This window comes from Oculina patagonica, chromosome 9 (assembly GCF_052425735.1).
Source record: "Oculina patagonica isolate OP01 chromosome 9, crgOcupat, whole genome shotgun sequence".
In the NCBI taxonomy this organism is placed as follows: domain Eukaryota; kingdom Metazoa; phylum Cnidaria; class Anthozoa; order Scleractinia; family Oculinidae; genus Oculina; species Oculina patagonica.
Window position 1 is genome coordinate 26,196,545 of NC_135766.1, and position 21,431 is coordinate 26,217,975.

A 21,431-nucleotide genomic window follows, 5' to 3' on the forward strand; every position below is an offset into this window, starting at 1 on the left:
CTGGCACATATTGGCCCACTGAAAGTGTCCTTTGTGCCAGCCATGCATTTTAATCCGTTTTTTACACGTTTCAGTGACTTCTGGTTCGAGAATTTCCATAAAAAGAGATCCAGCAACAAGAAGTACTGGGTTTTACTCTGCGTTGTGTGGTTCCCTGCGTTCAAACGTTTGACTACTTTTAAAAATGGTCTTGGATTTTTTAGCTTAGTAAGTCAGTTACGTAATCGTTTTTCAGTAAAATATCAATTAATTTCAATTCGGAGACAGCCCAAGCACCGACAAAACTTTTGCGGGAGTTGAATTTTGTGGAAGTTTAACTTTTGCGGGAGTTTAATTTTTGCGGATTGGTGCCATTTTAGTAATTATTCTATTGAAAGAGCTAAGTTTTTGCCACAGGTAATTAATTTTTGTGAATTTCATCAAGTTGAGCCATCATCGTGATACAAGGAACAGGCCACATGTAATAATTGTTCAAGTTATTGTTACCTTAAGTGTTTTTCTTATACTTCGACTTCAGAGTGGAAGAAATTTTTGTGATATTATTTTTTTGCGGACTGGAACGAAAAAGTCCACAAACTGTCAAACATTACGCGCAAATGTTTGCATCCCCAGTTGCAGCTGTCTTAAGAACAAAGCCTTCGAATGTAAAATACTTGCACCGGGTTGTATGAACGGCATGGAAAGTAATATCATTTCATTTTCTTCTATTTGCTAAGCTTACGCAAGTCAAACTGAGTTGTCGAAATACCATTGGCTGCAAGAGGGTCTCAATGGGGTGTGGGCTTTTACGGTTAACGGTTAAAATTTTGGCCTTTTTACGACCAACGGTTAATTTATTTCCATTACGGTTAACAGAAGTTAAAAGTTAATTTTCATTGTTTTTAATAGTTAAAAATCAATTTTCATTATTGAAAAACGTATTTTAGGTCTTTGGACAATTTTTGGGACGATGAAGTGAACTAGTTTGGGTTATTTATAGCCACTGATCGATTTTAACGGTTAACACATTTTACGGCTAACGGTTAAAATTTTCCATTTTTTACGCCTAACGGCTAAATTTTTGGCCGTTTTTTTTTACAGCTAACGGTTAACCCCATTGAGACCCTCCTGCAATATATTACTTTGAAACTTGTTTATGACAACTGCAGTCTTTATGTGAAGATAAACATGTTCTTTTTCAGCTACTGTTCTTGATGATGTTCTGATCTACTTGCATGATATATATTAAAAAGATCCCGGAATGTAGCAGGGAGACCCCTGCGCCCGTTATACATAAAGACTACCATGAATCATAGAGTATATTTACTTGTCAGTATTTGTACAGTTTGAACCACATCATGCAACATATTTGTCTTGAGAAAGTCCTGTTTTGTGCTATCTACTCATTGATATACATGTTGTTTCGTGTTCATACCAATTTTCTGATGTTTTGTTGTTGTATCAGCGTATGGATTGTGCACCATTGGGTCAAAATGAGGGTGGGGAAGGCGGGAGTAAAGGCAGAGTGGGAAATTTCTGTTCTTGTCTCCAAAGGCCGCGATCCTTTTGGTTAATGCCATCTCTGGGACGAGAATGGGGCATTTCCTGAAAAGAAACTACCAGTGTTGTTAAAAAGTCTTTACCAACGAATGAATCCTATTTGAATCCGATTTCCCAGCCCAAATTTTGTCTGAATCCCATTTTCCAGTTCCATTTTTTGTTTGTGATTCCAAACCCAGTTACTCAAATCCCATTTTCCCAGAGAAATTTGCCCAAAATCCCCGTCCACATTTTACCCCTTCAGGCCCAGAGGAACAAAGAATGCCCTGCGCGTAGTAGATTGGGTACTAGTTTCTTGGCGGTGAAAGCTTGGACACCAGTCAGCCTCTTTCTTTTCTTCTTGGTGTGTTACTTTTGATCACGGCGAAAATGCCAAGCAGGCGAAAAACGGGCAAAAATGCTCCGATTCTTAGCCACGAATTTATGATTACAAATCATGGAGACATTATCTCTTGTGTGTGTATGGTTTTTATGGTCGGGCTTATGTTTCAGGTAAGAATATCGTGGTTTTCTCGTCAACCATTTTGTAGTCTCGTATTGAATTGTTTCCTTTCCTAGACTGTTCAATTCCTAATTCTTTTTTATTTATTTCGTTTTTTCCAGGCAACGTCTAAAGTATCGTCTGTTTTTATCGCACCTCAACATAATGTGACCAGAACTTTAAATGGTATGTCGAATAAAAAAAATGATTCGTTTTATTTCAATAACTCTTAATGCTTTCAAAGCGAGGAAGCCGCACACACACACGTGAAACACAATATATTTCTTTAGTTTTATTTTTGTGTGGGATGAATCAAGCTACTGTTATTATCCTTTAACTGCTTCATTTTTAGCTTAAAACGCTCGACATCTTCGAAAACTTTCTGAATCAGTTGCCGTGCTTTTTATGGTTCAATCTTTTAAATTTGTCGTGGGTATTTTTGATTGGTCATTTTGTTGTAGACAATGGATCAACATAACACGGTTATGGTTTTCACAAAGAAAATATAAACTTAACTGTTATACTTGCTAGGAAAATTTTTCAGTGATGAAAAGTCATTCAGATACATTTCCTTATGTTAATTTACCGTGTTTTTTGGCTTGAAGCGGTTTTCTTGTAATTGGATTTTATTGAATCTTTTCTAAAAGTCAGAGACGGTTGTTAGTAAAGGTTGTACTTGCACCTGTTCCAACAGTGTAAATGGAATCTTCTTTGCTGTTCAAATTCCCCTTAGAACTTTTACTTAAAGTCCTTTTTTTATTTTACTGTCGTAGTCTTGATTGCTAAAACTGTAGTTTAAATAAAGATCACTTTATAATCTTTGATCAGAGATTTCAGTCTGTAGATGGCAAAATGTTTAATACAGTACTGTATGTTTATGCTAGGCTAGGAGTATCACATCAAGTAAATGTACAGTGCAGAGCAGTCATATTATCTTATATCTATAGAACGGCAAGCCTAAAATCTAATTCAATACTTGAATTTGATCCTGAGACAAAAAAAAATTATTAAACTTTTATGATTTCAGTCTTTCACCAGTAATGTTTAGCACTATTAAAAATGCCCTCAACTGATCATTTTGAAATAAAAATAAGAAAATCATGTACTAAAACCCAACCTACTAAGGCAGAATTTATGTTTCTGTGGTAAGAAATAACTTACTAACTTAACATTTTTGAGACCCGGAGGGCATCTGAGGCCATTCAAAAATGACTGTCTATTGAGAAAAAAAGCATTTCCGTCCATTTTTTCAGGCATCACACTGAATTTGTAGTATAAAATAAAGATAAGGTTGCAAACTATAATAATTTCTTTAAAACACAGACAACGTTTTGTCAAATAAAATTTGACATTTTTATCAGTGTCATTAAGAAAAAAGGTTCATTTATTTAACAAATAAAGAAGCCTAAGCCATGTTTTATACTGTCATAAAACACGACGGGCATTTGAGAACACGAGGGAAATGTAGAAAACATGAGCCGCAGGCGAATGTTTTCTACATTTCTCGAGTGTTCTCAAATGCCCGGAGTGTTTTATGACAGTATAAAACATGGCTTAGGCTTCTTTCTTTGCTTTATGATATAGATTTTAGACACCGCGAGTGAAAAGTTTAATTAAAAATATGTACAACAAGAGTGAGTAAACAAAGATGAAAAGCAGAAAATAGTTTACGGGAAGACCAGAAAACTGACACAATTTCATTCAGTATTCGACGTTAAATTAGGCTAAGCATTTCAGGTAAGTTTGTTACCTTTTAATCTTGATCTTGTCTTTTTGAACTTCGATAAACTTCACCGACTGCACCGAGTGCAATTTCGTCTCAGCATAATATAGTAGTCTCGATGACATCCGTCCCTTGCTTCGTTCGACTTGAACAAGGCGTATAATTTCCAGAAAAGCTATTGCTTCGGATATTCCCGTAAACCTTAATTGTTGTCACAATCAAGTTCCAGCATGAATAGACGATTTAAGAGGAGATTGTCGAAGAAAATCTTCGAAAGAAAACTCTCTCGCTCGCTTTCCTTGCGAGTTTCATTCAACTCAAGCAGTGGACACTGCGCCACAATTTTTCCCGCCTCACTTCGTTTACATCAAAATGAAATGTCCAGTGGATTTATACTTAAAAAGGAATTTAATAAAACAATTATTCCATTCGCCCTTGCTGGATACGAGTGGTTATAGCCAACGAACAGTCAACGACGCGCGAAGCACTCGAGGAAAGCTGACGAAAAACAATAAAACATGATTTTTCTATGTTTTATACTCTGATAAAACATAGGTTTTTAGCCAATCAGAGCGCGCGTAGACTCCTATCTATATTATAAAGTTGTTTAGAGCCAATATTTCTCACAACAAACAGTTGGAAATGAAGTATTATTTTGTTTTTGTTGTTGTTGATGTTTTATAAATTTCAAATACATTCTTTACCTTCCCAGGTACTGACAATCTCCCAACAACTTATACAAATGGACCCAAGGATTTCTGCACCATATTCTTTTATTCTATGGCATGGATCGTGGTGCATGCAATCATTCAGGAGTATATCTGGGATGTAAGTAAATTTGTAGTTTATTGCATTCTCGTCCCCATAGCCCTTTTCATTTTTCTTAGCTGGCAGGGTCTTGGCACGAGAAAACAAAGGGCTCTGGAGACACAGGATTTCCAGTCCTAGATTCCAGGACTTCTGGTCTTCATGTATGCAAAAGAATGTTTCAAAAGAATGTATGAGAGAGTCGTTGTATTTTTGACTTCCATTCAAGAATTCTTTGTTTCAAACAGCCAATCAAAAAAATTCAAATTAATTCAAAAAATTTTCTGTCCCCAGAGCCCTTCGTTTCTCGTGCCAAGTCTTTGCCATCTAAGAGAAGTGATAAGGGCTATAGGGGCGAGAATGAGTTTATTGTTGATTATTAACTTTGACTTAAAAAATGCAGGAACAAGCAGAGTGTATATAATACAGTGTTAAATCTATGTAGACTAGCAGGGTCAGGTGAATTGTTTTTCACCAGCTGAGTCTCAACCCTCCAAGTTTAGACCATTTTAGTCGCCATGGCGACTAAAATTTTGGAGCTGGCGACTAAATTAGAACAGAATTTGCCAGCCTGGTGACTAAAATTAAGAAATAGGATGGAAAGTGTGAGCTTAATTTTAAGGAAAAAAATAAACTTGGAGGGTTGAGTCTAAAAGTAAGTGTTGTCAAAATCGTCTCATTGCAGAAAGTCTCCCGTAAACTGCGTCTGTCAAAGACAAAAAATACAAAGTTCAATGATTCTGGAATATTGCTTCCTTTCTACTTTTTCTTTGCTGCCTGGGGAGCTGACCTCATAGTAAAGGTAAGAATGATCTGAGTAAGAATGATTTGTGATATTGGAAAAGTGCTGCCTCATCCTTATAAGTCCCTCTCCCCCACCATTGAAAAGACGGCTAAATATACAGCTTGACTCCAAGGTTGTCTATTAGTGTAAACTGTATGTTTGTTTGTTAATTTTGTTTTTTGTTTTTAATTTTTCTATGTTAATTTAAATTAGTTTTAAGTAATTTTTGTACCATTTGCCTTGTAGGAAGGATTTATTCCAAATATTTCAAAGCTTTGGGAAGGCTATCCACATAATGAAATGTCGTAAGTTTGCTGTGAAATGAATTCTTATCCAAGATAGTAAAGGTGTCTGCCATACAGGCAACAAAGAAGTTGACTGTTTTATAAATTAGCATAATTTTTGGACTGATTTCTGAAGTGTTGTTATATTTTTTTTGGCAGATTCACACTCAAGTTCTACTTCATTCTTCAAATTTCATTTTGGGTTCACTGCTTCCCAGAACTTTACTTCACAAGAGCTAAACGAGTAAGAACTAATTGGTAACTTACATGTACTGTTAATAACTGTGTCGCATCTAAGAGGAAAAAGGTTTTACCATATTGAATGAGACAGTTATTTCCTCTAAAAATTTCAAATTTGCAGACTAGATTTAACTTTTCTATCTGTTGCTTTTAACAGGAAGAGATTTTCCCCAAGGTTCAGTTGTACATTGAATATCTAATTTTTATCTGGGCTGCCTACATGCTGAAGTAAGTTTTCCAAGTACATTAAAAAAATTCTCTGTTAAGCACCTCTGTTTAATAACAGTAAACCATTCTACTGTTCATTGCTAAGCCCCTGTGTCATAAATGCTCCTCTTTGATTTAGCCTGCACTCCCTAGCAGAACCCTAGGGTCTAAGAAACACTCCTCTCTGATAAACCCACTCAAACTTTCATTAACTGTTGTTGTAACTTGCACCCAGAAAAAGAAAAGATTAAGTTGAACAAAAATGCTGACTGGAATGATTTGTTTTTTCTCATTGTAGTTTTACTCATGTTTCTCTGTGTTGCTTGGTGGTTCATTTTGTTGTGGAGAGTCTTTATCACGGAATGAGAATGGTTTTCATCAGTGGCAAGCTTGATGTGGCCAACACTTTGTAAGTTGAAGCACCAGTCAGAGAATCATTAATATCTACTTTAATGTTTCTTTCCTTGCAGAAGAATCATGCTGACTACATGTAGCTTCATTTAACTTCATTGACTATCAAAACATTTTGACTTAGCTGACTTTTCCTTCATTGACCAACTACTCTGTATTCCCAATGCTTCTTTAACATTCAGTTTAACAACTTAAAGATAGGCTAACGTGAACATTACATCCACTCCATTAACACAGTTATATTTTGGTTGCCTGTCACAGGCTGAAATAAACTGACACGCCTACAACTTTACAACATTGTGTTAATTTTGAGATCTTGTAAGATTTGCTTTTTACTTTTATTATTTTGCTTTTATTTGTGTTTTAGGTTCTGGGTGTGGACTCCTCTATTTGCCATTGCCCGTTTTGCCATAATCGCACTGACTGTCATGACTTTCTGGTATGAATGTCTTGTAGATCATGATGTTACCTTTATTTGTTTTTGTTGCTTTTTTGTGTTTTTGGAGTATAAAGATTTGCTTTTACCAATCTTTAGCAAGACTTGATGCAATACCTTTCTCACCATTTAAGGTGATTGCCCTGAATTGCATTGTGCATCCTTTCTGTGCAGAATTTTACACATAATTAGGGTGTGCGTATAAACAAAATGGCAGCTTTTTTCTATGCGGCTTAGTCCGCAAGAAAAATAATTCGTCTCTTTCTCATAAACGATTATGGTGACCTATCATTTTTTCTTGTATTTTGGATGTAGCGATCAAATCCTTTCTGTAAAACGAAAACAGATCAATTCCTATGTTTGAAAAATAAATTATCACTGGAAATGTGTACTTTGCCAGTACTCGTAAGGGAAATATTAAGGAATTATGTGGTATATACTATAACAAGGTCCTCATGCTCCTAAACGAATATGGGGACCCCACTTTTTTATTTTGAAATTCAAGTTCCCTTGTGGAAATCAACAAGTAGGCAAAGTTTGGTTGAAAATCTATGTTCAGTTTTATTTCAGGGCAATGACTTTAAGTCACTTTTGCTCTATGGAATGGTTTGTGCAACTTTTCTTGCAATTTTGTTTCATTATTGCGAGTCAAGTTGCATGAAACATTGCTCTGTGTAACACCAACAAGGCAATGCAGAACAGTGGAACTCGTGCATACTTTATGTAACATTGGCAAAACTTGTGTTGCAACTTAATAATATTGCTATAAAATTAACACCAAAAACAGAAAGTGTCTCCTACAGCACCTAAGCACAAGCACCAATGTTTTGTTTTTCTCTTTTAAATCAGGTATGGCCTCCCACGTCTGGACAATGCTGGTCTCAACGTTGACTCAGGAAACTTCAACAGTCCACCAATACGGTATGCAGATGAACCTGCTCTCTTCAATTCTAAACACAGTTTTATGTCTTCTGTGCATTGTGGAATTTTATTACGGTGAAATCCCGATTTCTGGAACCCTTGATTTCTTGAACCTACCAATGTCGCTTCCCTTCCCTTAGTCAAATACTGCGCTTCTATCCCTGATTTTGAATGCTGGATTTCTTGAATTATTTTTTGTTTCTCTTGGTGGTTTGAGAAATCTGGATTGCCCTTTATGCACAGTGCATCATGCCAGATTTCTCAAATACTTGTTTTTTGTTTTCAACCCTCCAAATGACCAAAATTCAAAAGTAATTTCTCTTTTTCAGTCCAACACTGTAAACAGCGTATGTTAATTAAGATTGTGTCTAAAGGGACTATGTCATGGATTTTACCAGATTTTTGAACACTCAGCCAAAATTTATATTTCTGTCGCATGAAACCTAGAAATAATAGTCCATTTTTATTAAAAATTGCTTTATTAGAGCACTAAAACTGTTAACTAGCATTATTGGCTGCGAATGGCGCAGATGGAAATGGATTGCAATTTGAAAACGTTATAGGCAAACGTTTTCAAATTGTTTCGGCAGGTCTTTAAAAAATAGATATTTATAGCTGTAGCTTGATTTCTATCCACAAACTAAGATTATATCTTCCTTTAGATGTTCAAAGATATTGTTTTTATGCGTTATGTTGCCTTCCACTAATTTCAGAACAGTTTAGACCAAAGATCTGTGAAATCTTTCGTGACATAGTCCCTTTAATGATCAATATTTTCCCACCAGACTTACTGCGATGGCTGGCGTAATACTCATGCAAGCCTGGCTGGCATGGAACTTCATTTGCTATCAGATCAGGTGCTGGCGTGAATACTGTGCCAGTGTTGCCGCACCCGCCAAGAAAAAGGACACCAAGAAGAAGAGCAAGAAGGAGAATGAGAAGAAGAAGAAAGAAGAAGCTGTTGCTGAGGAGAGTGAAGAGGCTGAAGCTGAGGAATACATTGAGAAAATAAATGGCTCACCAAAAGCTGCCGCTAAAGTCAAGAAGTCTTAAATTTAATGAAAGTTTTTTAAGCCGATCTGTTTTTACTTGTCTAAATTTTCAGTGACATCTGTTCACCTTCATCAGAGTAAGTGAAAGTTTGTTAGTGCTCGCACTACCAATCCGTGCGTTAGCACGAGCATCGACAAACTTTCATTTACTCTGATGAAGGTGAACAGATATCACCAAAAATTTAGACAAGAAAAAACAGATCGTCTTAAAAAACTTTCTTTAAATGTCTTCTACCAATCGCAGTACTGGTTCCAGTATTTTCAGTAGTAGCTTATGGTGCCTTCCACAAGGAGAAATTTGTTGAGAGATGACACCAAGTGTCTCCTTATGGGAGGTACTTAAGAAAGATCATGACAGTTTTGTTTACATTGAGAGCGAATGGTAAACAGCTTCCAATGTGTGTCGCAAGTGAAGGTTATGTAGATTCTGCTTCTTTTTGCAAGACTTTGCTCTATGTTCTCAGTTTTCCTAGGCTGACTAGAATTCTTGGCCTAACAGTTGTATAAATGGGAAACGTGTTTTAGACCACAATCTTGCCAAGAGATGTAGAATATGTGCTCAACAAATTCTTGATGTCTTCAGTGTTCTTTCAATGTCTGTACAATCTTAAAATGTCCTTTTATTTGTATTATCCTATTTCCTTAAAAAGAACTCCATGAATTCCTTAGTAGGCACTTATTTCAATTTCAAATCACGACTGATTTTATTTTATTCTTTTCAATTATAAATACACCATATACTATTATAAATATTTTTGACAAACTTACACTATATCTAGGGCTGTCTCTCTTTTTCTCAAAAGCCATTTTACGAGAGGAGTTGAGGCTAGTTACAAAGCATAAATTTTATCTAAGTTATGAAAGGCATCCTTGCAGCTTACTCCTCATAGGTTTAAGATGGGTATGAAATATCAGAAATAAAGAAATCTTTAAATAAAAAGGCATTTAAAGTTTAAGAGGTTTTTGTTGAAAGATCAAAACAGAAATTATGTGGAAAACGGACAAGTGTTATCAGACTGTCAATGCATGCAACTGGATTTTGATCTCAATTTTCTGATTTTTTCACCTATTTTAGCTGTTTTTGAGAACAGGAGAGATGCTTATATTCATCCTGTGAAGTTTTGATCACTAAGTCGTAGGTGTGATTAAAAGATAGCGATTTTAAGTACAAATTATTTAAGAATAACTGTGTTATCACATTGGTATTTTACGGCATGTAGGAAAGTATTCTCCCTATTTTAGCCATTTTCCTAATGACTGATATCATTGAACTAACACATTTTCAAAATCGACTTTCTATGTTTTACTTTTAGTCTTGCTGTATAAGTTGTACAACATAAGTGTATCAGGGATGGGAGGGTGAGTAACATTGCTTCAGGGGACAGGACACTAGCTTCCTACATAGACTTTCTTTTTGCTACAAGCCCAAAGAACGTCCGCATGAGAGGCTAGGAACAGAGAGGGCTCGATACTGCAATATTGCTACAAGCAATAGTTAAAGTTCTATTCTGTTCGATAGGACTAACCTGCGATCAGGCTTTCTTTTTTTCGCGGCGGAGGGACCCTTCCACCGCGAGAAAAAATAACGCCTGATCGCAGGTTACGATAGGACCTGCCCGCAGTTCAGAGAGTAATTAGTGAGAATGTATTTCAAATTACAAGCATGGTTACAAACAAATTGCATGACGCATGCGAATAATACTGTTTAATCACATCAATAAGAAATTTTAAGGAAAAAGAACATGTTATTAATATGTTTTACCCGCCATTTGATCGGACACCTAAGCTGCTTGTCTTCCAGTTATTTATCAAACAAGGTTTGCTTAGGGTCAGTCAAGTTAGGGGATTTTTTATTGATTTGGTATTATATCATAGTGTATGTTTTGTGCTGTTTTATTTACGAATATTTGCCAATATCCTGTAATAATGAAATAAAGACTCATTAATACAGGCAACATTTTCTTTCAACCTGTCCCGCAATATCATTGCATTGCAAGTTGTAAAGTGTTGTTGCCTGTATCACTGGGCCAGATCTAGCTCGATTTGTTGACACCTTGATCGCACGAGCAAAAATAATTTACGTTTCGGTTATCACAATAAAAATAATGTGTGATATCCCTTTTAATTTTCCTCGCAGTATTTTCTAAAGGAAATAGAGAACAATTCACCATGTTTCTACCGAGTTCTAGAAACACTCGTGAAAGTTTGGTAAAACTTGAAAAAACATGTGGAAACACCTAACGGCTCATGTTTCCGCAGCATTTCGAAAAAAAAAAATAAGTTTTCCATTTCCATTTTGTTAAACCATCTTAACAAAAACCTTCTTTAGGTAATTAGAGTAGCCAGCAGCTTATCGCAGAAAACAGATCTTATTTCTCACGACATTAAAAGTTTGCGAAACGCCCCCTGGCAATGACAGGAGAAGGGCGGCTGTATTTACAAGTTGACAATGCTAGCCTCCTCTCTTGGTTTACAGCTGTACAGGTGTAGACGCACTTGGCGTTGAGCAAAGAGAGAAGGCTGTATTACACAGCGTAAGAGAGTTATGCTTTTCAAAAGAGAGCTGTCACGTGTTTGCTATTGAAAACTGTAGCGTAATGGTTGAAGATAATGTTTTGTTCTCCTTTTGAATCTCAATATAATATTCAGCAATCTCAATCGTTCTTGTTTCTCCTTGGTTTTTCTATCTTTAATAGAAAACTCTTTCTCAGTGGTTTTCTTCCCTTGAAGTAATTTATTAAACACGAGAGAGAGTGTTTCGTCACATTTGCAAACACCGAGAAGAGAGTTGAAAATACGACGCGTAGCAGAGTATTTTTGACGGACCTCGAGGTGTTTGGGAAGGTGATAACGGTTGATTGACATATTCTCAATCGAAACCAAAACTAAAGAGAAAACAAAGAAATAGACTAAAATCGTAAAAAATCTATGCTAATAAAGAACACATTTCCAAACTAGCGCTACGATTGTGACTTGATGAATTATTGAGTTTGAGAAGGTAATTTTTACATTGTAAAAATCACCTGAGTATCATCCTAACATGATCAGGGTCTTCTATTCCCTTGCCAATAGTCTAATATTAAGCCTGGTTTTCACTAGCCTCCCACGCAGTCGTTCTTAGGGGCGATCGCGTTACAATCCTCCCCTCGTGGGGAGGAGTGTAACGCGGGAGGCTAGGTTTTCACTAGCGACGCAAGAACAAGCGCAAGCACAAACGCAATCATGCGAAAAGAAAAATCAAAGATCTCTTCGGGATATCGACTTTTTTTGCATGAAGTTAGTATGAGTAGAAGGTTTATCCTGGGCATTGTTGTTCGAACATATCATGGAAGAATTCAAACGTCTTTCAGTTCAAGCATTTTTTTTATTTTCGCGGAGGAAATGCTGTATTTGTCAGTCGCGACGGCTGGGCGCTTTGCGACTCATATACTTTGGCTTGGTTAAAAATGGTAAACTTTGACGCTTGCCTTTAATCGAAATAGTTGTTGTTTAATGCAGGGTAGGCATGAATAGATTGTGCCGGTAAATTCAGGAAAAGTTGCTTCACAATATACCCAAAAGTTGCTCTAAAGTTGCTTAAATATCAAAAAGTTGCCACCAAAATTTAGAAAGTTGCTAGATAGAAAACCACTATCCAGATTTCGCGGGCGTAAAGCAAGTGTTATTTTATTGTCATTTTATTTTATATCCTTAGTTTTAATAATATCAGTTTTGATAAAACCAGTTTTAATAAAATCCTTCGAAATGAAACGACCTTTTATGGTTTAGCAATAGATCGGTTTTATATCAATTTGTTGCTCAAAAGTTGCCAAGGAAGGCAAAAGTTGCCTTAGGTTGCTGGTACTACAAAAAGTTGCTCAAAACGCTAAAAGTTGCTCAAAAGTTGCCGAGCACAATCTATTTATGCCTAATGCGGGGTTCCCGATAAAGGTTACGCACGACAGAGTTACCTTTTGTCTCGTCACGCAATCTTAACCCCACATTGAGAAGTAATAAAGTTTATCTATCTCATCTATCTATCTATCTATTTTCGTTTGGATATTACCAAAAGCCGCTTCTCCTCGCGTTATTCTTTACCTTACGGCTACACATGCCATTTCTAACGACTACATTTCCAGTAAAACAGTTGCTGTTTTTTTTCTAATGGCGATGCATTAACTTCTGAACTTCGGCTGCGATGGATTTAAAAAAGAATTTTATGATGCTTTCTTGGAAACAGTGGGTGATGACTTAGTGAACAGCTATAACGCAGCTTTTAAGAAAGGTGAATTGTCAATCTCACAGAAGAGAGGTGTAATTACTCTTATCCCTAAGGATGACGAATATCTTCTCATTCTTGAAAACTGGAGGCCAATTACACTTTTAAACATTGATTACCCTTACCTATTCATTCTCTGCGCGGAGATTCTAGCACACAAAATACGAAGAACGGAAAACATCAAGGGGATCGAAATCTTTAACACGGAGATTAAGTTAACTCAGTTTGCTGATGATACAACACTATTTTGCGCAGATATCCCTTCTGTACAGAACGCACTTGCCCTGATACAAAACTTTGGAAAGTTATCAGGACTGTGTCTGCATGAAAGAAAAACGAAAGCAGTTTGGTTGGGGAAAGATAAAAATTGCAAGGCTAAACCCCTTAATTTAAACTGGACAAGTGATGCAATCCGAACTCTTGGAACCTACCACTCATATGATAAGAAAAAAAACTTGAAACAAAACTTTTCGATCAAAGTACAAAAAATACAAACAGTATTTGATATCGATTTGATATGTGGCGCAGCAGGGATTTAACTATGTTTGGAAAAGCAGTGATTATAAAAGCACTTGGAATCAGTCCAATTGTGTATTCTATGTCCATGTTGGAAGCACCTAAGCCTGAACTTGAAAAAGTAAGTAAGTTGATTTTTAAATTCTTCTGGAAGAATAAACCGGATAGAATAAAACGAGAGGTGTTATATCAAAATATTGATAAAGGTGGGATTAAGTTGCCAAATATTTTTTTGATGAATAAAGCACTGAGGTTAAGTTGGATCAGTCGACTTGTGGATGGTAGGCCATGTAAGTGGAAGGCAATACCACAACACTTCTTAGACAAACTGGGTGGAATTGAATTTGTACTGAAATGTAATTATGATGAGAAGAGCATGGACAAACAAATCCCAACATTTTACAGAAATATGTTACTGTATTTTAAAGAATTAAAATGCCTCTATGACAAAGAAAACCTAGAAAAATTCGTTCTATTCAACAACAAATTGATTCTTATTGACAAAAATACCGTGTTTTGGAAATCTTGGTTTAATAATAATATTGTTACTGTCCAAGATCTGTTAAAGACAATGGCGCGATAATGACTTACAATGACTTCACTAATAAATACAAGAACGTTAAATCGAGCTTTCTTCAGTTCTATCAGATGATATCAGCGATTCCAAAACGCCTGTTTCTTTTAGGCAAAAATAATAGCATCGATAAGGAGCTGATTTTCCATGATGGTAAACCAGTAGCTCTAGGACCAAATATCAAAATAGATATATTTAAATTAAAATGTAAGGACTCTTACAGACTACTTATTGAAGGAAAGTACACGCAGCCCACAGGCTTTCGGAAATGGTCCAACTATTTTAATAGTGATGTAACAAAAGAATGTGAAAACTGTCTTAAATATACTCAAGCTATTTGCTAAGATACCAAAGTCCTATAAACAACTTTTAAATTATTACATCGCATTGTTTTTACTAAACGAGAGCTGGCATTCTGTAATATTGCCAAAGACGCAAAATGTATCTATTGTGAACAAGAGGACTCGATAGAACACTGCCTTTTTCAATGCCAACCAGTGCTCGACCTCATTTCCAGTGCAAGTAATTGGTTTGAGCAGAAAACAAACAAGTCTCTGTTTATAAATAACTAAGGTTCTTTTATTGTGTAAACATTCAATTCGTCTGTGACACCACGGGGCGCCCAGGCTCACGCTCTGACAACTCGGTCAAAATGGCGGCGGCAAAATTATAAGGATTTGTATGAAACTTTAGAGAAAAAAATTTTATCGTACGAAAATATAATAAACCGCTAGTAAAGCTCACATTTCACATCATATGTTGTCTATGTGACGTTTCTTGACTGTTCTAAAGCATTTAAACCCTATTTAACCGATATTTTAAATTTTAATTTTTTTCCGACGCTAGATAAACACCACTGTTCGATAAAAAGAAGCCAAAAATTGCTTTTAATTTGGTCCACTCACTCCAAAACCTCGCATGGGAATAGTTCGAAGACCATTCTTTTAATGCAGCAAATTTTTGATTTGCCTGCCTCTCTTCGCGATTTAAGAATACGGGAAAAATAACCATGGTCTGCAAACTTTTAGCTTTCTCCAACACCTTGAACCAGAGAGAGTGGACGCATTTTTAATTAGCCTTGCCTTTCACGTGCAGCCTCACGCTATGATTGGGCGATAGTTGTCAGGGCGACGATACTTTTTTCCCGTAGGGGAGGGAGGCAAACGAGACCGTCGAGGGTGCTCTGCCTTACTCATGTACACTGGCCTGAGCTCCCATAGGGTGATTTTGCCTCGCATTCGAATCTAGACTCACTGGTGTAACGTGACCATGACGGAATTTTGCAGAACCCTGCATATTAATATTATGACCGCACACAGATTTAAAGCACAGGCACGCGACAAAGCAAAAATGCTGTCAAAACCTCAGTAGTCGCAAAAGGTTTTGCGAAGATCCTTCGGATGTAATAGCTTATGCTAGTACCATGCACGTTGTTGTTCAGCTGGGAACAGACAAGAAACGTAGCAAGATTCAAAGCACACTTGTAGACTACATTCTAAATTCATTCTCCACAATATAAATTATGCGAGAACTTAAAAAAGTAATCGCATTTGCATTGAAATGAAAACACGTTCACCAATACTGTATTCTATGTTCAATTTTTAAAATATTTCGCTGAAACATTTACGATAATAATAGTAGTTTACGCTAACCTTTTGACTTTAGATTACATTAGCGAAGACACTTTGAACGAACGCTCTGAGCTATTGCCCTTTGCTTTGTTACATTATTGATGATGTTGTTGCTGTAGTTGCTTGTTGTTTTGTGAAGTGCGACGAATTAAATTCGCAAGGGATTTGCAAAATTCACTCTCGGTACACCTGTCAGTCTAGATTTTCATGCGAGGCAAAATCACCCTATGGGAGCTCAGGCCAGTGTACATGAGTAAGGCAGAGCACCTTCGACGGTCTCGTTTGCCTTCCTCCCCTACGGGAAAAAAGTATCGTCGCCCTGGCAACTATCGCCCAATCATAGCGTGAGGCTGCACGTGAAAGGCAAGGCTAATTAAAAATGCGTCCACTCTCTCTGGTTCTGAGGGTTTTACTAAAAGCAGGCCCGCGGCCCGGCGGCCCGCGGCCCACTTCTCGGCCCGCGGCCCGCGGCCCACCTATTTTTGTACATAGACCCCTCAAATACTGCTAAAAGCTGTTTGAAGTGCCGACAATGGCCCATATTCAACACGAGAGGGAGAATACCACAAGTATTCGCGTGGTGGAGGCTGGATGTTTCTTCCCCGTTTTGCACTTTGATGAAAAATTCGCCAAACTGATTATGAAACTCTTGATGCAACAAGTTTATCTCCAACGGATGGCTCCCCAATCTTTTTTTATCGATAGCAACGAAACCCGAACGCCTCCATCTTGTTTTGCTTGTTCGTTCTCGCCCCAGTCTCATATTGACGTCCGATCGAATGCCTGGCTACTAAGCTACGAACGTTCTGCAAACGCACGTTCTTGTATTGTAACACAAAAATCCATGGTAAAAGCCGTGATTAATGAAGAAATATCTGTCAACAAATACCAGAAAAAGACCAGCCATATGTCAAAGTTGGTGTTCATTATATTAAAGAGCTGAAGTTGAACTATTTCTTAAACACAGTATCCGACAGAACTGGTGTTTATCGAAGCAACAAACGTAACAAAAACGTTCTGCAGTTAACAAAAGAGAAAGTTAACAAAAGAGCGTCTGGTGTTTTGATTTCCTTTAGTCTCTTTCTTGAGCAAAGATCTTGTTTGCCTTTCAGGATTCCGCCTGTGAAGACTGCGTGCGTGTGTCAGTTGTTGTTTTGCAGATGACGGCGAAGAAATTTACATAATGCAAAACGCACGGACAAGCTATTGTTCTGTTGATGAAAATTTTTGTTTGGCGACTTTCGTATATTTCAGAGGCTTCTCGCTGACAGCGCATCTTTTCATGATAAATTGCATGTTTTCGAGCAAATAATTTTTTCCTCGTCGAATGGCTGTAATATTAATAAAGACGTTAAAGGCCACACCGGTCAACGCTATTCAAAAGATCTCAAAAGGTATGATTAGCATTTCGGCGACTCAGCTCGTGCACGCAATTCACGCAATTCACGTGCACACAATTGTACAATTCCTTTTTTTTCAGCAAAACAACAACGCGTAATGTTCAAATTCTGCGTTATTAGTTATTATTTTGAATCGAGCACTGTCTGCGATATTCAGTTTTTCAACCGTAACGGAGATTTGAATGAAAACAGTAGTTCTAGCGAGATTTGTAAGTCAACTATAAATTGAGTTTTCAATCGACCTTATCCTTGGTGACGCCGTCGTTGTTGTTTTAAAACTCCGTTCAGAATTGACGTTTAAAGGAAGTTCTTTTTTATTCATGGTATCTTTTGAGTTCAAAAATGGTAGAATTAGAAAATACTTCATTTATGTAGCATCATATCACGAGTTCTTAGATGTTTTACAAAATTAAGGTGATACATCTGAACATTTGACCAAAGAAAAACAAAAATGTTTTTCCAGGGTTTCCGGTTTAGTTTACTTCCGGGGAAGATTTTCAGACTTCCGTGTTGATTTCTATGGTATTCTATTGTTCTGTGAGGACCAGTATAATAAGACACTGAATTATTATTCAGTTTCCCAGAGTGAGTCCCGGCGACCCTACCGCTGACCAACCGCTGACGGATCGCGGAGCCGGGGGTCACTCTGGGCTCGAGATTGCGACTTTGTCGGCCTAACTGTACACGGGTGGAAATGGACCAAATGGACACAATTCTTGCTAAATGAAAAACATCTCCAAAGTAGAGTCTGGCCCAAAAATGCTTTGGCTACCAGCCGCTTTTAAATGCAGGAGCTTGCTGCAAAAACATTGCGTGACTGATGTAAAAAAGCTTCGACCTGTCGAAACAATCACCGGTTTCGGACTCCAGTACTCGCTTGAGTCGAACGCTTGAATAAAAACACAAAAATATATCTTTCACGTTTAACAGAAATCGGGGTATTAGATAAACTTTTAATTGCTCCTGCTGAGTAAATATCAAAAGTGCGGGATTTGAATCCTGGCCAAGAAAGCGGCCGAGTGAACTACTACGACAAATAACGCAAATATGTGTATTAAAAACATCACACGGGGCCTCAATCTATAAATAGATGCCGTGTTCGTTTCAAAAGCCTAATCAAAGGCTCTTCGAGCAACCTCATGGTAATTCGATGAAGTGGCGTCCTTCGCTTTGTTTTTCAAATAAGCGTTCAAGAATGTAACAGTCTCACTTCATTTGCCTTTAAATGCTTTTTTTTCATGTGAGTTGCGTCAATGGGTCACTGATGCTTTGTTCTCTCCGGCTTCGTAGCGCAAATTCTATTTTTCACCACCAAAATAAAGTGTAACTTTTGAATGTGTTTTTTACTGTCTTGGATGCAATAAATTGCGTTTTCAATTACTTTTCTGTCAGCACATATATAATATACACTCTTTTTTATAAGAATCTAGTTTATAAGAATATTGAGGCTGGAATTTGCGAATTTTTAAGAATATTTTAAGAATAAACCCGAGGCTGAGATTTTGAAAAGAATATAGTTTTTAGTTGAAACAAAATCAGGTATTTTCATTCCCGTCACTTTATCTCTGTGAGGAATGCTTTGTTTAAAGCCAAAACGGCCAGACTGCAACGAAAAGCAATGGTACATGTGCACAATGTAACACCATACAGATCTGGTCACCAAACACTTGAAATTGATTACCCAATACTTGCTAAAACGGAAATGCCAAAAGGTATTTTCTTAGAATGTTCATAAGAATATTTCAGCCTAAAATAGGCAGAAAAATACGAATATTCAGCCTGGGTCGGAAAAACTGTATTCTTATAAAAAAAAAAAAGAGTGTACATACCGGGCAGCGACAAGCGTTATTATTTTTTGAGCAGCCGATGAAATTTGAGATCTGCTCGCCTCAAAAAGATGAAAAACGGATGACGTGACACGAGATGACGTTACGCGAAACAGAAACGTGCTATGCAACTCGTGTTTTTCCAGTGAGCTGAAACGTTTATTAAATCACGTCACATGCAAACGAAACTGCATGTATTTTGTACCAGCTATCAGTATTAAAGTCACATTTTCACTTCATTTCCCTTTTTGAATGTTTTCTCTTTTTTTTTTTATGGGAGTTGTGTGAATGGGTCATTGATAGTTTGTGCTCTCAGGCTTCGTAGAACGATTTTCTTTACCACTGAAAACGGATGACGTGACACGAGATGACGTGACGCGAAACAAAAAGGCCGGTATACGAACTGAAACATTTATTAAATCACGTCGTCACATGGCAAGCGAAATTGCATGTATCTCATACCTGCTATCAGTAAGTCACAGTCTCACTTCATTTGCCTCTTTGAATGTTTTTTTTCTCATGGGAGTTGCGTGAATAGGTCATTGATGGCTTGTGCTCTCAGGCTTCGTGGAGCGAATTTTTTAACCACTGGAATAAAGTGTAATAACCTTTGATCCTCTTTCGCATTTAGGAAATTTCTTTTGTAAATACTGATCAACCTCGTTCCTGGAAGAGAGAGTTCTCGGAGGCTGGAGAATAATTTGTTTCTGATTGACATGTGCTGAATGCGTTTAAAGGACCTTTTTGTCAGCACGTTTACCGTTTAACGCATAAATTAATTGCGGTTTGAAATCAGAATGGAGTGAGTGAGTGAATTCAAGCCCCAAAGTCATTTTAATACCCTCATTACCATTCGGTAAAAAGGCAACTAATATAAACGTGAAAAAATGAAAGAAACATGAAAAAAAAGTTTTAGATGAATTTTGATTCAAGATGGGGTCAAGAAACATTTTAAAAGGCAAAAATTTCAAAACTGTGAAATTTTGCATGCCGTTGTAGAATTTAATTACATGTATTAAATTACCCGCGCCAAGATTTCATTTTCATTTTGCAGACCATTTGTTTTACTTGCTGGCTTTTCGGATCCTTTCACAAATACCATCATAGTTCGTAGAACTACATTACCATTTTGTTTACTGAAGTCTTGAGAAGTGTGTAAGGCCCGGTTCAGACGCCGTACTTTTCATGAGCCGAACTCAATTCGAATTTGGACCGACCCAAATTGACAAAAGTACGTCTCTTGATTCAGACGCCGTACTTTTTGGCCGTTCCGAGGCCGTACATAATACAGTTCCAATAATTGAGGTAAACTGCTGGCAAAATAAATTATAATAATTTCTGAATTAGGATCGGCACATGAAAAGTACGGCGTCTGAATCAAAGCCGTTCCAAAGGCGTTCCACAGGCGAAATTCTCGGCCAAGCCAGGCGGGAAGAACGGGTGAGCCCGTTCCAAATTGAAATAGTAACGTCTTACTAACCGAGCACGAGGGCCGTACTGGGGAATATTGGCCCGAGGTCGTGGCAGTACGGACCGAGCGCAGCGAGGTCCGTACAAAAACGACCGAGGGCCAATATTCCCCAGTACGGCTCGAGCAAGCTAGGTTAGTAAGTAGTTTATTATATGGCACTCGAGCCATGCTTGTTTATTTTTCTGTTAAAAGCACTTCCGGTCACTTAGCTTGCATTCAAAGGGCTTCCTCCGTAAAGTGCAGTATGATGACGCGAGCAACTCAGAATGGACAAGCTACCACGAGTTTGAAAACAAATTTATCGATCGTGACGAAGAAGACGAATATTCACCAAGCGGATTTTATTATTCTTAAGATCGGGGAAGTTCTAATGTAGAAACTGAAACAGGCATCACTGAAAGCCAGAAGGCTGCTCGGCTAACCAAACTGAGGTTTCTTGGCCATCATTTATACCATTCGGCGTTGAAGTTGAACGTCTCAGCTCCCGTAACTTTCGGCTTTCGTCCCTGGCTCGTAAACCGAAGTGTAAGGGTAATTTTTTTAAAAAGGAAAAAGTTCTATGAAGTGCCCACTGGATTGGAGTTGCTTAATTCTCCCGCTTCAAAAAGAGCATCTTCGACTTCGCCGTCTTCATTAATCCGCCTGAACGGCTTCGCGGCTTCTTTCCTTCGCCGTACTACGCGTACTTGTGAACTGGCACTTCGCAGCTAGTTCTCTTCTCGATTTTTCAAACTCGGTGTCGTTGAGTATGTTGAATGGATATTTCTTCTCAGGTCTGTATGGTTCGTTGAAAACTGAGAATTGCTGCTTGCTCGTACTCTTCTCCTTTTTTTGGTTCGAGTGTTTTAAAAAAAATCGCTGCGTGAAAAA

General features: G+C 37.5%; 1 protein-coding gene across 1 annotated transcript; it reads left to right on the plus strand.

Moving 5' to 3' along the window:
• Nucleotides 1-1,868: 1,868 nt before the first annotated feature.
• Nucleotides 1,869-11,842, plus strand: LOC144665468 (translocating chain-associated membrane protein 1-like). The gene is made up of 11 exons (XM_078526696.1): nt 1,869-2,031; nt 2,143-2,206; nt 4,456-4,571; nt 5,236-5,352; nt 5,581-5,639; nt 5,778-5,862; nt 6,016-6,086; nt 6,364-6,474; nt 6,844-6,915; nt 7,762-7,833; nt 8,619-11,842. The coding sequence occupies exons 1-11, from the start codon at nt 1,909-1,911 to the stop codon at nt 8,884-8,886; spliced, it is 1,158 nt and encodes a 385-aa protein (XP_078382822.1). The 5' UTR covers nt 1,869-1,908; the 3' UTR covers nt 8,887-11,842.
• Nucleotides 11,843-21,431: the final 9,589 nt, after the last annotated feature.

Coding starts and splice junctions, on each gene's coding strand:
- LOC144665468 (XM_078526696.1), top strand. CDS start 1,909: ATGCCAAGCAGGCGAAAAACGGGCAAAAATGCTCCGATTCTTAGCCAC. Junction 2,032..2,142: donor TGGTCGGGCTTATGTTTCAG/GTAAGAATATCG, acceptor CGTTTTTTCCAG/GCAACGTCTAAAGTATCGTC. Junction 6,475..6,843: donor CTTGATGTGGCCAACACTTT/GTAAGTTGAAGC, acceptor TTTGTGTTTTAG/GTTCTGGGTGTGGACTCCTC.